Genomic DNA, 16,736 nt, shown 5'->3' with positions numbered 1-16,736 from the left:
ATTTCTATCGTTGGGTTTTTTTGGGTTTTTTTTGCCTTTTTTTTTTGCTAAAAGGACCGAGGCATGATGACGCCAAGGGACCTCGGGTCGGGGAGGCAGGAGGGGAGGGGAAAAGGGACAAAAAAAAAGGGGGGGGGAAAAAAAATCAAGCCGAAATTAAAAAATATATATATATATAGCTCTGGCCTTCAGGTGGAGGTGGCGGCCGGGCCGCGCTGGAGGCGCCGTCCCCGCGCGCAGAAGCCTCGGAAGCCTCAGAAGCCGTTGCCGCTGATGTTGATGGACTGCAGGTCGGCCACCTGCATGACGTTGATGCCGCTGCTGGCCAGGCGGGCGATGCCCTCGGGGCAGATGGCCTCCATGGCCACCATGTTGGTGGCGATCAGCGCCGAGGGCGTGGCGCCGCCGTTGCCCTCGGCCGAGGCCGCCGTGTCCATGGGGACGGCCGAGACGTTCATGGCCACGCTGGCGGCGCCTCCCTTCTTGTTCTGGTGGGTCTTGATGTGCTTGGAGAGGTGGTCGCTGCGCATGAAGCGCTTGGGGCACTCCGGGCAGGCGAACTTCTTCTCTCCTGGGGGAGGGACGGGGCCGTGAGGGACGGAGGGGAAAAGGCTGGGATTTGGGAAGAGGTTCCTGCCCTCTGTGAGAGGGGAAGACCTGAGTGCCAACGCTCCAGGACGCTGGAATTTTGGGGAAAGGTTCCTCCCCACGAGAATGCTCGGGCTTTGGAGGGGCTCTCAGCCCCAAGAGCTCAAAGCCAACCTCTCAGGAGGCTGGAATTTTGGGAATAGTATGGGACCTTGAGAAAAGGTTCCTCCCCTGTAAGAATGCTCAGGCCCTGGAGGGGCTCTCAGCCCCAAGAGCTCAAGGCCGACGCCTGAGCTCTTCCAACATGGAATTTCAGCCCCACGGATCCCTGAGGCTGCCCCGCGAGCCAGAGCAGCCCCCCAGAGCCCCCAGCCCCACCTGTGTGCGTGCGCTTGTGCCGCTGCAGCTCGTCGGAGCGGGTGAAGCGCTTCCCGCACAGCACCCAGGTGCAGATGAAGGGCCTCTCCCCCGTGTGCCACCGCAGGTGCGCCCGCAGGTGAGACGTCTTCCCGTACACCTTCCCGCAGCCCGGCACGTGGCAGATGTGCTGCTTCTTCTTGCCTGGATCCCCAGAGCTCCTGCAGGAAGAAAAGGGTTAAACCTGAGGCAATTTCAGGGGATACGGCCTGGGGGGGTGGAGCTGCTGGACTGGGATGGGACCCAGCCGTGGGATCGATGGGTTTGGGGTGAGGCTCAGCCCGGTGGAGTGCCAGGTCCTGCCCCTGGCCCACAACAGCCCCATGGGACACGGGGAATTGGGGCTGGAAAGCTGGGAAAGGACCTGGGGGTGCCCAGGTGGCCCCGTGCATGTGGCACTTGGGGACACGGGTGGCCTTGCCAGGGCTGGGGGAGCAGCTGGAGCTGATGATTGAGGGACCCTTCCCAACCCAAATAACTCCACAAAACGAGGCCCCTGGGGGTGCTCCCGGTGGCGGAGCCGCGGGCAGCAGCCTCACCTGCCCTCTCCTTCCTTGCAGTAGGGACAGGTGCAGGCTTCCCTCCGTGTTTTCCGGCCCTGCTGGGGCTGGGGGTCGGGGCTGGTCTCTCCCTCCTCCACGGCCGCGCTCTCGTCGCCCAGCCCGTCCCCGCTGCCGCCGTGCAGCCCCAGCTGGGCCCCGTGCTCACCTGCGAGGCAAGGAACAGGTTACAGCAGGCTCCTCACCTGGACACCGGGGTCTCCTCTGCCAAAGGTCAACCCCATCCTTTTCCCTCGGCCTTCCTGACATTCCCCAGCCTGGGGCTCTCCCTGGCCTCCCCAGCCCCCGGATCTCCCACATTTCCCCCATTTTGGTCCAGGTCTTTAATTTATTTCCAGGGGCTGTGATTCCAGACCCAAATCCGCCTTTTTCCCCCCAATTTCCTCACAGGAAGGACATGCTGTCACCTGAATGCGGCAGGTTTGAGACAAATTCATCTTTTCCCCAACAATTTCCTCACGAGGAATCCGATTTCTGTGACCTGAGTGTGTCAGGTTTGAGACGAGCACACCTGGGGTTTTATCTCATTCCAGAGTTGCTCTCCCAAGGCTGGGAAATGAAGCTCCAGGCTGGAATTACTCCCAAAAATCCCATCTGTGGCTTTTCCTGGTGCTGTTTCCAGCAGCTCCAGTGAGGAGGAGGCGACAGGAAGGTCAGTGGGGGTGTCCTGGGACTGCTGGTCACTCACTGCACTTTCCAAAGCTGGCATTCCCAAAGCCCAGCCCACGATCCTTCTGGGAAGCCCTGCTGAGAGCAGCGCCTCGGCCAAGCAGGGAAATTTCCTTTACAATCCCAGGTTTCCCCATAGGAGCTCCGAGGCAGGAGCCAGGGGGGTTGGAGAAGGATAAATTTCAAATCCCCCATGAGGCACAGGCTGGGCACTCCTGGAGGTGCCAGGAGGGAGTTTCACAACCCGGAGACGGTGCTGGGAATGAGGAAGAATTCCTGGCAGGAACAACCTCCCCAGTCCCTGCTGGTGCTGGTGCCAGCTTTGTCAGCCTGGGCAAAGCTCCACGAGGGACAGGAGCCACCAGAACGGGTCCCTGGGGCTCAGGAGCCACCAGAACGGGTCCCTGGGGCTCAGCAGCCACCAGAACGGATCCCTGGGGCTCAGGAGCCACCAGAACGGATCCCTGGGGCTCAGGAGCCACCAGAACGGATCCCTGGGGCTCAGGAGCCACCAGAACGGGTCCCTGGGGCTCAGGAGCCACCAGGAAAGTGAAGAAATCTTCCCTAGAATCCAAGCTGAAGCTTCCCAGCACAGCCTGAGGCCGTTTGCCCCGTGACCTGGGAGAAGAGGCAGGAGCAGGCTGGGAGGTTTGCTGCCCCCCAGCCCACAGAGATCCAGATTCCCTGGAAAAGGCAGGGCTGGCCTGTCCGGGAATGTCAGGGAACGCTTCAAGCACCCCCGGGGCAGAGCCCGGCCCTGTCACACTGGGGACAGGGCAGGAGCAGCCGGGCTGTCACCGGGGGCTGTCACTGGGGCTGTCACCGGGGGCTGTCTCCAGGGGTTGTCACCGGGGGTTGTCACTGGGGGCTGTCACCGGGGCTGTCACCGGGGGCTGTCTCCAGGGGCTGTTACTGGGGCTGTCACCCGGGGGCTGTCACTAGGGGCTGTTACCGGGGGCTGTCACTAGGGGCTGTTACCGGGGGCTGTCACCGGGGGCTGTTACCAGGGGCTGTCACTGGGGGCTGTCACCGGGGGCTGTCACTAGGGGCTGTTACCGGGGGCTGTCACCGGGGGCTGTTACCGGGGGCTGTCACCGGGGGCTGTCACCGGGGGCTGTCACCGGGGCTGTCACTGGGGGCTGTTACCGGGGGCTGTCACTGGGGGCTGTCACCGGGGGCTGTTACCGGGGCTGTCACTGGGGGCTGTTACCGGGGACTGTCACCGGGGGCTGTCACAGGGGGCTGTCATCGGGGCTGTCACCGGGGGCTGTTACCGGGGACTGTCACCGGGGGCTGTCACAGGGGGCTGTCATCGGGGCTGTCACCGGGGGCTGTCACTGGGGGCTGTTACAGGGGCTGTCACTGGGGCTGTTACCGGGGCTGTCACCAGGGGCTGTCACCGGGGCTGTCACCGGGGCTGTTACTGGGGGCTGTTACCGGGGGCTGTTACCAGGGGCTGTCACTGGGGGCTGTTACCGGGGGTGTCACTGGGGGCTGTCAGCGGGGGCTGTTACCAGGGGCTGTCACTGGGGGCTGTCTCCAGGGGCTGTCACCGGGGCTGTCACCGGGGGCTGTCACCGGGGCTGTCACTGGGGGCTGTTACCAGGGGCTGTCACCGGGGCTGTCACTGGGGCTGTTACTGGGGGCTGTCACCGGGGCTGTTACCAGGGGCTGTCACCAGGGGCTGTCACCAGGGGCTGTCACCGGGGGCTGTCTCCAGGGGCTGTCACCGGGGGCTGTTACTGGGGCTGTCACCCGGGGGCTGTCACCGGGGGTTGTCACTGGGGGCTGTCACCGGGGGCTGTTACCAGGGGCTGTCACCAGGGGCTGTCACCGGGGCTGTCACCGGGGGTTGTCACCGGGGCTGTTACTGGGGGCTGTCACCAGGGCTGTCACTGGGGGCTGTCAGCGGGGGCTGTCAGCGGGGCTGTCTCCAGGGGCTGTCACCGGGGGCTGTCACCGGGGCTGTCACCTGGCACACAAACCCCAGGTATCCCCAGGACCGTCCCTTCATCCATCCATCCAGGACCAGCCCCCGGGCCCTGCCCTCACCCCTGGCAGCACGGGATCGCTGTCCCCTCCAAAGGTGACACCGTTTGAAGGCCGGCCCTCGGTGCCACATTGCCGAGCTCCCTGCCAGGCCGAGCGTTTCAGGAGCTCCCCAGGCCCTCCCTGCAGCTCCTGTGACGTGTCTGCAGGCACAGCCCTGCACGCAGCCAGCCTGCGAGGGGTTTTTAAGCTCCCTAAGCCTGCGCCAACAGCTTTGTGCTCCAGCCACGGATTAGAGATTTCCCCGGATGGGAAGAGCTGCTGGGGAAATAAAAAAAAATAAAAGCAAGAAAAAAAAAAAAAAAAAAAAAAAAAAAAAAAAAAAAAGCCAAGAGAAAACACAACTTCTCTCCCCCCCCAAAAAATCCCAAACCAGGAGAAAACACAAGTTCTTTCCCCAAAAATACACCAGGGAGGGGGAGAATCCAGACAGGATGCCTTGGAATGGAATGGCTCCAATCCTCCAAAAGGCAAAAGCCTACACGGCGTTTTCTGGCCTTTGGGCACTGGGGAACAAACCCAAATCCTGCTGCTGGCGATCTGTGGCCTCCTCTCAGTGAGGTATAAATCCAGGGCAGCAGATCCTGGCCCTGCAGGGATCATCCCACCCCAATCAGGAGCTCTGAAATCCCTGGGATATGACAGGTTCAGGGGAAAAGTGGAGGAGAGGATAATTCACGTTTATTATCCCCCCTAATACACATCCCTGCTAAGACTAAAGCTTCCCCGGAGGCTCCACACTGGGGTCAGCAAAGCCCTCAAAAATACATTATTAATAGAGCAAGAGGAGGTTAAATCTCTGGAAGAAGCCTGGAAAAAAGAGGGATTTTGGGAAGGCAAAAAGAGGGATTTTGGGAGAGGGGAGCTGCCCCTGGCCCGGCTCCGCCAGCAGCCTCTGAGACCCCCCAGGAACGGGGCAGTTTCTGGTGTCCCCCTAAAAAACCCCAAACCCCGGAATCTTGGCTTGGGGATCCTCTGCAGACAAGGGGCTCCTTGTGCAGGAAAAAGCTGGGGCTTGTTTGCTTTATTTAGCAAACTACCAGGAGGTGAGAAATGCCCAGCAGGGAGGAGAGAGCGGCTCTCACACTCACCCTGGCCAACCTCAGGCAGGGGAACAGACCCCGTGTTCATTTTCAGGGGAAGAGCAGGAAATAAAACCCAAAGCCAACAAGCCAGGGCTGATTGTGCAAACTCTGCACCTCTGGCAGCTGTGCCGGGCAGAGGCTCAGGGGGGAGAGCTGGCACGATGTGGTTTCCTGGCACGAGGAAGTTTTCAGGTGAAAAGAAAGAAAAGCAAAACCTGGGGACACGCAGCACCAACCTCTCTGGGTGTGTTCTGGAAAATACCTCCAAAATCCAAATTTTCTAGCTCACAACGCGAGTTCTTCCCATTTCCTGCCCGGTTTTTGGGGTCACTGCCCTGCCCAGAACAAACCCCAGCTGCTCCAGACACACCAAAGAGCTGCACAAAGGGACAAAGTGGCTTTGGAACGATGTCCCCTTGGTTTTTTCCCATCTGATTCCCTCCCTGGTTTGCCAGACGAGTTAATCTGCACCAGGAGCTCATCCATGTAAATGAGCCAAGCTCTGGCTCAGCAATTCCTTGGAGATCGGGGCCGTGGAGAGGGAACCAGGGGATGGGGCAGGCTGGAAGCCTGCAGCCCAGTGAGTAACTGGGCTTTAATTTGGACTCTGATGACTCCAGAAGCCACTCCTTGGGCAGCTCCTGTAATTGCTGGAGGCTTCTGTGCACCAGGATGAGCGACCCTTCCTTTGGAGAGGGGACAGATTGGGATGGAGCCGATGGAATGAGTGAGGTGGGCTGTAAAAGGGGACAGAGCTGAGGCAGGGAATCACCTCATCATCCCCTTTGCCAGATCCCTGAATCCCCCAGGACTTGCCAAATGCCTCTGTTGTGCTGCAGACTGACAGACTGAGCCCCTCTGCCCTTCAAATCCCTGCCTGAATTGTCACAACACTGGGATGAAGCCTCTGCTCCTGCCTTGGCTGGGGTGAAAGCACCCAGAGCAGCTCACCCTGCAGCACAGGCAGCTCCCACCAAAGCAGCCCTGCCATTCAGGCAGAAATCCCCGTGTGGAAGGAGGAAAATGCCCGGCTGAGACAGGGAAGGGCAATTCCCCAGGTGGGGAACCCCAGCAGGCGCCTCCCACCTCACCGGAGCCTCTGTGCGCTCTCCCTCACAGCAATCAAAGTGGAAGCTTTCCTGAGCCACAGATCCCAGGGCTTTGATCCCAAGGAGGAACTGATGCCTGTATCAGCCCCAGGATCTAACCCAGGCATCCTGGGATGGGGCGGGAGGGGATGAGGAGCCGTCTGGAGGCTGCCAGCCGGGCTGAGGTGGGAGCCCACGCTCTGGAAAGGAGCCACGCGGAAGCTCCCCCAAAGCCGGGAGCCAGGACGAGTCTCCTGCGTGGGGTGATAAGGACGGGGCTCCAGCAGGGCTGGGGCTGGCCCAGATAAAAGAGAGAGGCAGATCAGGGCCCGGCAGATGGGTCTGGAGCCGGGACCTGTCCCGGGAGGAGTCACGGGGCGGGTGCCGCGCGCCCGACCCGTCCGACCGGCGCGGCCGCCAGCCCTTCCCGGCCCCGCCGAGCCTGGCCTGGAGCAGCAGCAGGGACAGGAACAGGAGGAGCAGCAGGGCTGCCCCATGGGGCCCAGCACCCACAGGGTGTCCCCCTCCACGGGGACTTTGTGTGGGGCACAACCTCACCCGGACAAAGCGGGCACAACGCAGGCCCTGCCGGGATCGCTCCCCTTCTCCCAGGCGAAGCCGGGGCTCTCTGGGGTTTGTGTCAGTCCCCAGGGAAGGACACAGATGGAGGCCAGCCAGGAACCCAGAGGGGATGTGAAGTCCAGCCTGGCTGGGATTCAGAGCAGGAAGTTTCACAATGTGCTGGTTTGTGCCGTGATGTCACGGCTGCGGTGAGACAAACAAGGGCCGCACGTCACGGGCGGGCTCGGCTCCCTTCTCCCCTCCCCGCGCCATGGGGATGCCTCATCCGGGCCCTGCTACAAAGCTGCCCTTAAAAACCAGCAAACAGGACACAATCAGGGCTTTGTGCCCCAGGCCCGACTCCGGGACGGGCCCTGGAAGGGCCGAGCGGGAGCAGGGAGCCGGGAGGGGTGCGTGGCACATGTTGCCGAGGGCTCCTGTGCCCACCAGGGATGGTCCTGACCGCCCAATTCCCCCACAGCCTCCACCCAAGGAGCTGGAAGGGAGCTCGTGCTGCCCAGAAAACCCCAATCCCACCCAACAGCTCCATCCAGCCCTGGAATCAAACATCCCAAAAGGAGGGATATCTCTTGAGTGCCCCAAAAACGAGGGGGTTTAATTCCAGTGCTGACCTCGCTGGTGGTTTAGCCAGCACATTCCTCAGCCAGGTAGGGCTGGGACAGGGACGTGGGGACAGCAGGGCTCTGCCAGGGGCAAGGACATGGGGACAGAGCCCCTGTAAGGACACCGAGCTCACAACAGTCCCTCCCCAGGGCAAAAGAGGAAGAGAAACTGCGATGTCACAAAGTGCCCCCACCATCATCTCCCTCACACAGGATGTCCCCTCCCTGGGCGGGCTGGGGTGACGCTGAGGTGGCTCTCAGACCCTCCGGGGGGGTTTTGGGGTGCTGCCAGCTGAGGAAATTCCCCCTCCCTGGCCCTGGGGTGCCCTCGCCAGGGGCAGAGCCAGTGGAAGGGCCTGTTTGCCCACATGCCACCCCTGGAGGCCACAGACCTGCCCCTGCCTCTGCTCCTTCCCAGCCCGGCCAGGGAGGAGGAGGAAACAGCCTTAACACAGAGTCAGCCCTGCACAGGCTCTGCATCCCACCCAGGAAGAAAAAAATCCGAGTTTTAAAGACGTTTTCAGACGTTGTTTTCTGAGGGATTTTTCCCCTGTCAAAAAACAGGAGAAAACCTCATTGGCAACAGACCCGAGGGGCTGGGAGGCACAGCCCCCCATCCATGGGGTTCAGGAGGGGACACAAAACCCCAGGAGGCCGGGCTGAGCTCTGGAAGGGGCAGGACACGCAGTGCTGCCAGCCCAGGTGGCAGCTGGGGCCAGCACAGCCCTGGCTGGGCGCCTCCTCCTTCCCCAGGAACACAAACCCACGGAAAACCAGCCCCAGTCCCCTCCCCAGCCAGGGCTCATTTTCCATCTGCCTCCCCCGGAAGCAGAGGAGCTTTTCCTGCTCCAAAAACCCTTCCCAACTCCTTGCCTGGAGCAGAAAATTCCAGCACACGTGGAGGCTTGGAAAACTCTCAGGGATTTGGGGAGCGTCGGGAACAAACCCCTCCCTCAAATTCCCACGGGAGAGCTGGGATCCGGAGGGGCGCGGGCTTGGGGGGACTCAGCACCCCTTGGAGAGGGCTGGGGGCACAAAGGGACCCATTGCCACGTCTGAGGGACACGGCCAGGGAAAAGCTGGAGTCAAACCCTGCCCCTGGATGGGCGCCAGGCAGCTCCGTGCTGGCCACAGCTCTCCCCATTTCACCCCAGGAGCCTCCCGGACCATCCCACCGAGCTGGGGCTCCCCAGAAAACCGCCCTGAACCTCGCTCTGGCTTTTCTCTCAAAATGTCCCCATGTGACAGTGACAGTGCCAGCGTCACTTGGGGCTGGGGACAGAGCCAGGAGGCCCCGCTGCTGCTGCTGCTGCTGCTGCTGGCGGGGAATTCTCCACGGCAGATCAAGGGCTGAGAGCTGCTGAGCTAAAAAAAAAGGAGAGGAGGAGGAGGAGAAAGAGGAGGAGGAGGAGGCGGTTGCATGGGTGGTCTCTAGAACGTTCCTCCCTGTTCCACCTCCGAGGGCAGAGCCAGGCACGAATACAGGAACTGGGCTCGCCCATGCCTTTCTCCAGCGCCTTCAAAACAAGGAAGGAGCCCGGGAGCACCGAGGAACGAGCCTGGAAGGAGCCCGGGAGCACCGAGGAAGGAGCCCCGGCTGGGCAGGAGCCACCCCTGGTGCGGGGATGGCTGCAGGGGAGGGCACCCTGCACACCCCGCGGGTCACACGCGTGTCCCCCCAGTGCCAGCCCCGCCTGCGGGAGCCCCCGCGGGTCCCTGCGTTCGGGGAAATCCAAGGATCAGGCTAATCCCCAGGCTAGAGTGACCCGTGGCCTGCCTGCGAGCCAAGCTGCTGTAGCAACAGCCCAAAATAATGCTGCAAAACAAGCCCGGGGGAGCAGCCGCCGCCTCTCGCGAGAGGGAAGCTCGGGCTGGATTGAGCAACATTTTCTGCTGCCTCTCAACTGTGACTAAATCCAGCAACAGCCCCTTTTAGCCAGAGCCAGAACACAAAAAAAAAACCCGGAAAAAAACCCCAAGCAAAACAGTGGAAAAGCAAGCGGAGAGCGTTCCCAGAGCCGATCCCTTCCGCGGCAGAAGCTGAGCAGGCTCCAGCTCAGCTCCCACACTCCATATCCTGCTTTTCCCAGGCTGGGGGACACGGTGGGGTGGATCCCTGGGGACCGGAGCAGGGTGCCCGTGGATCCCTGGGGACCGGAGCAGGGTGCCCGTGGATCCCTGGGGACCGGAGCAGGGTGCCCGTGGATCCCTGGGGACCGGAGCAGGGTGCCCGCGCCCACGGGACCGGCTGGGCCACGCTGAGGTCACGCTGTCCCGCACCCAGACACTTAATGAGCCCTTTCTTCCGCCCCTGGGAGGAAATCCCCCGCGGCTCCGTGACTCTGTTTGTTTTCTTGGGCTTTTCAGTTAATCCCTGTGTTTTATGGCCATGACTCCTTACGGGCCCAGCCAAGGAGCTGAGCTGCACGCGGGTCCTGAGCCCAGCCCTGACCCGAGGCTCCTGGGTGGCCTCCAGAGCGGGACAGTGGCACAAAACCAGGTGTCCCCTTTCCTCTCCTCTTTCCCCCCACTGCCACCTCCTCCCTTTATTTCCAGACTTAAACTCCCCAAAAAGACCTTTAGTGTCTTCTGGTGATCAACATACTCCGTGACAGCGCAAGCCCCACCCCGGCCACCAACACCATTTGACACCAACCACGCCCAGCCGGGCCGGGCCCAGCGTTCCTCCTTCCCGGGGAGCCGAGCACTCACCGGGGGCGTTGGCGATGGCCAGGGGCAGCCCCTGCAGCTGGTGCACCTGGATCCCGGACGCTCCCAAGGCACTGAGGTTAATAGTCTGGAGGCCCGGCACGGAGGAGAGCTGGGCGGCGTTGACGGTGACGGTGCCGCTGGGCAGGGAGGCGATGGGGGTCAGCGTGGTGCTGGTGCTGCCCGTCTGGCCCAGCGACACGCCCTGCATGGGGGCCAGCGTGATTGTCTGCGCCTGCGGGTTCTGCACCTGCAGGTTCTGCAGCTGGATGGTCTGCCAGCTCACCTGCCCGTTGGGACCCACCGTGGGCGTGCGGATGATGATGGGCCCGGAGTTGGGCACGGCTTGGAGCTGCAGGTTCTGCAAGGTGTCTTGGGAGATGGCTTGAGTGGCAAAGGTCTGGCCAGACAGCGGGGTGGTCTGGAGGGCCTGGATTGTCTGCCCTCCTTGGACCAGCTGCGGCTGGATCAGGATCTGCTGCTGCTGCTGCTGTGACTGTTGACTCTGATCGCCCTCCTTCTGCTGGCCCGGCTGCAGGGCCACCCCCGACACCGGGGTCTGCAGAGAGTCCGAGCTGGGGACGCTGCTGGCCCTCTGGGGCGTCTGCGCCTGCACGTTGGTGCCCACCGTGGCACTGGTGGAGAAATTCATGACGCCCACGTTACTGGTGGTGGTGGTGGTGGAGTAGCTGTTGGCGTTGGTGAAGAAGGCGCCCGAGCTGGCCTGGGACGTGGCCGTGCTGGCCGAGCTGCTGGCAGCCCCCGAAGTGGCCGGCTGGGAGCTGCTGTCCGGCGAGCCCGAGCTGCTCAGGGTGCCCGTCTGGGACGTGGGGGCCAGGCTGGCGGCCACGCTGTTGACCGGCAGCAGGGTGATGTTGCCGTTCAGGGCCACGGGCACGTTGGCCACATACTGGGTCTGCCCGGAGAGGCTGTTGTTGGCCAGCCCCACGCCCTGGATGGGCACGGCCTGCTGCAGCAGGTTGGGCATGGCGATGAGGTTGCTGCCGCCCGCGCGGCTGGTGATGATCTGCTGGTTGGAGCCGGGGATGATCTGCAGCTGCCCCGAGGCATCTTGCTGCACGTTCACCTGCGCCGGGGTGGTGGCAAACTGCAGCTGCTGCCCGTCGATGGTCTGGAACTGGGGGATCACCTGGTACTGGATGTTGGGGATGACGCCCGGCAGGCCCGTCAGCACCTGCTGGTTCTGCAGGCCGGATGCCGAGGTGACCACGTAGGGCCCGGTGCTGACCGGGCGGCTCTTGGAGGCGTCGCCGCCGTTGCTGCCGTTGCCGCCCGGCTCCTTGGAGCCCGTGGGGGTGCTGGAGCCCGCCGAGATGATCTGCCAGCCGTTGGCCGACTGGGTGAGCTGGGCGGCAGCCGCGTTCAGGTCCAGTTCGCCGCTCCCACCCTGCTGGCCCTGGGAGCTGTTGGAGTTCTCATTGGGAGACTCGATGCGGCTGCAGGTGGCTGCCAGCAGGGCCAGGGGGGACGGCTGTGACTCCTGGGGACGAGAGAGGAGGAGTTACGAGTTACGGGGGTGGGAGGAGGCCCGAGGGGCAGGCCCGGAGTGAGGAAAAAAAACCAAACCGGGAAACAAAAAAAAAAACTTAATAAGAGAAAACAGGGAGGAGCGTACTCGGAAAAGATAAACACTCCTTCCTGAACGAACCCACCCACAGCCGGAAAAATACAACTGCCAGGCACAAGGCTGTCAGGCCGGGACAGCCTGAACCCACATGGAAAAGCCTTTTGGGAGGGAGCCTGCCTGGGAAAGCTAAGAGAGGAGAGGGCTCCTCCACCCCGAAGGCGGGGAATCCCCCTGAGGCAGGACAAACCCCCAGGAAGGAGGCTTATTCCTGGGCTCCCCGAGCTGGACAAGGGCCAGGGGGGCCGTGGTGTCAGGGGAGCAGGGGAACTGCGTGTTTCCGAGGAGAGCCGGGAGGAGGGGAAGCCACGGGCGCTGCTTGGCAGCGCTCACCCTCCTCTTCCTGCCCTGCTGAAACACTCGCCTGGGCCCAGCAAACTGCTCGGCCCGGGCCTGGACTTTGCCACGGGATCCCCGGGGCCAGTGGAGCCGATCCTCCCCCCGCTCACCTGGGCCTCCCCACCGCCGGCGCTGCTCGTGCTGCTGGCGTCGCCTTCGCCCTTGTCGGGCTTCACAGCCGACATCTCCTCGGTGCTCTCTTGGTCTGCGCGGGAGGGAAGTGACAGCCCCGGTTAGGGACATTTTGGGGCAGGGCAGCGGCACGAGGCTCGGCAAGGGCCCGGAGGATACACGGCGGGCTGGCTCTGGGGGGCCCGTGTGCTCCTGGCGCAGCCGGGAAGGGGCTGCGAGGAGCGGGGAGCTGCCAAGGAGGAGCTGGCAGCGGGACAGGAGGGGAGGACCCGGCCCTACTCCAGGCGCGGCTCCTCCCCGGGACACTCCCTGGCCCCCGCCGAGGTGCTCCCCGGGCCTCCCCCTCGCCCTGCCCGCGGCGCGGGGCACGCACCTCCCGCAGATCCACCCCGGGATTCCCCCGCGCGGGTCCGGCCCGCGGGCTCCCCTGCCCGGGGCTGCCCCTCCCGCCACCCCCCGGCGCGGGTGGGGTCCCCGCTCCCACCGAGTCCTTCCTCCCCCAGCGCTCAGGAGCCTCCTCATCCTCCGCCGGCCTCATCCTGCGCCCCCCGCTCCTGCCCTCAGCCCCAGCGCCCCGCACCGGGGGCTGCCCCGGGCAGGGGACGCGGAGCGCCCCGCGCCCACTCGCTCCTTCCCACGGCCCTCCCGCACGGCCCCCCCGCCCCCGGGCCCCGCATCCGCCCCCGCAGGGCGCCGTGCCCGGGAACGGGGGAAAGCCCCCCGGTGCCTGCGCTCACAGCCGCCCACCCCCCGGCCTCCCCCGCCATCTCCGCGCCCGATCCCCCGGGATCTCGCCCCCCCCCCGCCGCCCCCAGCCCCGATTCCCGGGGCCTCCCCATCACTCCCCGCCGCCCCCTCCTCCGCTCCAGCCCTGCCCGACGCGGCCGCCGGTCCCTCCCCCGAGGCCTTCCCCCCTCCCCCGGGTCCCTCCCCCGGCAGGTCCCCCCGGCGCGGCGCGGCGAGGCCCGGCCCGGCGGGGCCCGGCCCGGCGGGGCGGGGCCGCCTCTGGCCCCTCCGAGCGGGCGGGCGCCGCCGCCTCTGCGTGTGCCCGGGGCCCCGCGCGGCGCTCGGCCCCGGCCCCGTCCTTACCGCTCATGGTGCCGGGGCCGGGCCGGGCGCGCGGGGCGGGGCGGGGGCGCGGGCGGGCGAGCGGCCGAACCCGCCGGTGCCGCCGAGGGGCTGCCGAGGGAGGGGCCGCGCGCCGCGGCCGCAGCCCCGCGCCCCGCCCCCGCCGCCCCCGCAGCCAATGGGCGCCGCGCGGGCCGCAGAGCGACGGGCGGCGAGGCCAATGGGAAGAGAGGGCGGCGCGGCGCGGGGGGAGAGGAGGGCGGGCGGGCCCCGCCCCCGGCGCCCCGCCCCGTGGGGGAGGGGGAGCGCGGCGGGGAGGTGGCCAATGGGGGCGCGGGGGGGAGGGGGCGGGCGGCGGCTCAGCCAATCGGCGCCCGCGCGGGCTCGCAGGGAGACCCCGTTTGGGCGCGGCCGCGCCGGCGCGGGCCGCGGCGTGATGAACGTGCGGCGCCGCCAATGGGGCGCGGGAGGCGGTGCGTGGCGGAAACTGGCAGCGTCCAGCACCAACCGGCTGTGCGGGCCGCGCCGCGAGGCGGGAGAGGAGCGGATATTGATGGTATCAACGACTAATCCCAGCGCGGAGGCGGCAGCCGCGGCGCGGCTCGGTGCCAATCAGCGCGCCGGTCGGTCTCAAACGAGCCAATGGGCGCCGCGGGAAGGCGGGGCCAGCGGCCGGGCTGCGCCCTTGGGGGGACGGCGCGGCGAATGGCGGAGCCGGCGCCATGTTGGGTTGACTCCCTCATAGCCGGCCGGGCTACCCCGGGCACTCCCGGGGCTTCCCTCGCCCTCGGTACCGCGGGTTACGTGCGGCTCTTCCCTCCCTGAGTCCCCGCTCCATGCCGCAAGCCGGCTCGGCCGTGTCGCGACAGCCGCCATGGCGGTGCGACACGTCCTCACGGGCCCGCGGCGCGGTGTGAACACTCCCAGAGCCCTGTCACGACATCGCCCAGCCCTGACCCGACACAGCAGGGGCCACAGCGGGGCGCCCGGGCTGCCCTTGCTCCGGGAACGCGGCTTGGGGTGTTTGGGGGCGTTGCGGGATTGGCGGGTTTGGGGCCAAATCCTTCATTTCACATCAAAACAAGCGGTCTGGGGGCGAACGGGGACCGCGGCCAGCGACACTCCAGGGAAGGGACAGCAACGGACACGCAGTGGCGTTCGTTTCGCTTTCCAGCATCAGAACCGCACCCCCGTCCGTGACCCTCCCCTTTCCCGGTGTTTTCGGCCCAATTCCCGCCCCACAGCCCGGGAAGGCCCCGCGGCCTCGCCCCCGCACCCGATGAGGCTTGGGGACAGCCTGTCCCTGTTCTGTCCCCATCCTGTCCCTGTCCTGACCCTGCCCTGTCCCCCCCGTCCTTGTCCTGCTCCCTCCAGACCCTTGGGGTCGCTCAGTGTCCACTTGTCACCTGCAGTGGTGGCACCTGGGGGCAAAAGGGCCCAGCAGGCCCTGCCCCAGGGCTAGGGGACGCCGGGAGTGTCCTGGTCCTGTCACCGCCCTGAGCCCCGGGGTCTGCGCTGGGCTGGGCAGGTCGAGGGGGGCACGGCAGGACCTGCCCCCGTTAGACCCCCCCGTTTAAGCCCCCTCACCCCGTTAGTCCCAGCAGGGTCCTTGTCCCCTCCAGTGACCCCCACCATCAGCACCCAAAGCCCCATCAGGACTCCCCCAATTAACACCCCCAATTAACCTCTCATTTCCCCCTACGAGACCTCCCCCAATTAACCCCTTACTGTCCATGAGGTCGTGTGGGACCCCTCCCCAGTGTCCCCGGGCGCCCCCCGGTGGTCGCGGCCGGGCGGTGCCACTCCTGGGCCCGCGGCTTTGCTGCCGCCTGGCGGGGGCGCCACGGCGGGACCCGGGCACCGATGGCACCGACTGTCACCGACAGTGTCACCGACAGTGTCACCGACAGTGTCCTGTCACCCGCCACGGCGGGACCCGGGCACCGACTGTCACGACAGTGTCCTGTCACCCTGCCACGGCGGGACCCTGTCACCAGTCCTGCCCTGGCACTAACACTGTCACCGACCCTGTCCTGCCCCCAAAAGTGTCCCTAGCAGTGTCCCCAGTCCTGTCTTGTCCCCAACAGTATCTCCTAAGCCGCCCTGTCCTGTCCCAATAGTGCGCCCATCCCTGCCCTGTTCTGTCCCCAACCCTGTCCTCAACCGTGTCCTGTCCCTGGGGTGCTCACATCAGGGTGTTGTCCTGTCCCGTGTCCCCAGCTCTGTCACTGTCCCTGCTCCCTCTGCTGCTGTCCCCAAGCCTGTCCTGCCCCCATCCATGTTCCTGTCCCCACCTCCCAGTGGGGACACGGGACAGGGACAGAGGAACCCTCAGCCTTGGACTGGGGGCAAACCGGGAGCGCTGGGGCGAGCTGGGGGGGGAGGCAGCCTGGGGTGCCCCACCCCCGCTGCCACCCCCCGATTGTCCCTCTGGGTCCCTCCCCCGGCAGGTCGCGGCCGCGGAGGAATCAGGGCGACGCCGGGCGACTCCCAGCAATTTTGGGTTGGGAACCGCAGAAATGCAGCGCGGCGCGAGCCAGGGCGGACCGGCCCGGGGACAGCGGCGGGCGGGGGGTCCGGGGGGGGTCACAGGGCCCGGGGGGACCCTGGCAGCTTTTGGTGGGGAGGGGGGTCCCAGGACAATTTGCGGTGGTCCCTGGGCTTGGGGGGCACGTGGGGTACCCCAGATTTGCATGAGGGGGGTCTTTGGCAGTTTGGAGGGGACACGGGGCACGGTGGCAGCTTGGGGGGGTCGTTCAGCAGCCGGAGGGGGGGTCGGGCCCCCGGAGGAGGTGGTCGGGCCCCGGTGCCGCCCCCGCCGCTGCCGCTGCCGCCGCTCTGATGTGGCTGCGGCACCGCAGCGCAATGGGAGCCACATGGCGGGGGGGACACGGGGGGAACACGGACCACCCTGTCCCCCAGCGGTCACCTCTGTCCCCCCACGGCCCCCCGTGTCCCCCCAGGGGCACCGCTGTCCCGCGGGCTCTGTCCGGCCGGCCCAGGGTCCGTCTGTCCCCGCCGGGGTCCGTCCGGTCTCGCTGCCCGTGTGCCCCCCCGGGCCCCGCGGTTATTTCCAGGGATAATTCCGGGATAATTAAAGGGTGGGAGGAAACACCGGGGCCGTGGGCGCAGCTCAGCCCTGGGGCCACCCTGGCCTGGCTTCCCCGTGGGTGGGAAGCCCCCAGCCCCATTCCGGGTGCCCC

General features: G+C 65.6%; 1 protein-coding gene across 2 annotated transcripts; it reads right to left on the bottom strand.

The window, feature by feature from the left end:
* Nucleotides 1-10: 10 nt before the first annotated feature.
* SP1 (Sp1 transcription factor) lies at nt 11-13,599 on the bottom strand. 2 transcript variants are annotated; one of them, XM_066567487.1, is made up of 6 exons: nt 13,555-13,599; nt 12,444-12,538; nt 10,353-11,850; nt 1,545-1,713; nt 967-1,166; nt 11-571 (listed from the first exon to the last, which is right to left on the bottom strand). In XM_066567487.1, exons 1-6 carry the CDS (start codon nt 13,559-13,561, stop codon nt 255-257), a joined length of 2,286 nt encoding a protein of 761 aa, XP_066423584.1. In that variant the 5' UTR covers nt 13,562-13,599; the 3' UTR covers nt 11-254. The 2 variants fall into 2 exon arrangements, with proteins under 2 accessions (XP_066423584.1, XP_066423585.1); XM_066567488.1 differs by lacking the exon at nt 13,555-13,599 and adding an exon at nt 12,950-13,054.
* Between the last annotated feature and the right edge of the window lie 3,137 nt (nt 13,600-16,736).

Source organism: Molothrus aeneus, chromosome 30 (genome assembly GCF_037042795.1).
Source record: "Molothrus aeneus isolate 106 chromosome 30, BPBGC_Maene_1.0, whole genome shotgun sequence".
In the NCBI taxonomy this organism is placed as follows: domain Eukaryota; kingdom Metazoa; phylum Chordata; class Aves; order Passeriformes; family Icteridae; genus Molothrus; species Molothrus aeneus.
This window is presented reverse-complemented; position numbering and strand designations above follow the sequence as displayed.

Bases quoted from the DNA above. Each gene is read 5' to 3' on its own strand.
- SP1 (XM_066567487.1), bottom strand. The intron at 11,851-12,443 runs GTGAGCGGGGGG...TCTCGTCCCCAG, and splicing joins CCGGCGGTGGGGAGGCCCAG to GAGTCACAGCCGTCCCCCCT. The intron at 1,714-10,352 runs GTGAGTGCTCGG...CTTGCCTCGCAG, and splicing joins GGCCATCGCCAACGCCCCCG to GTGAGCACGGGGCCCAGCTG.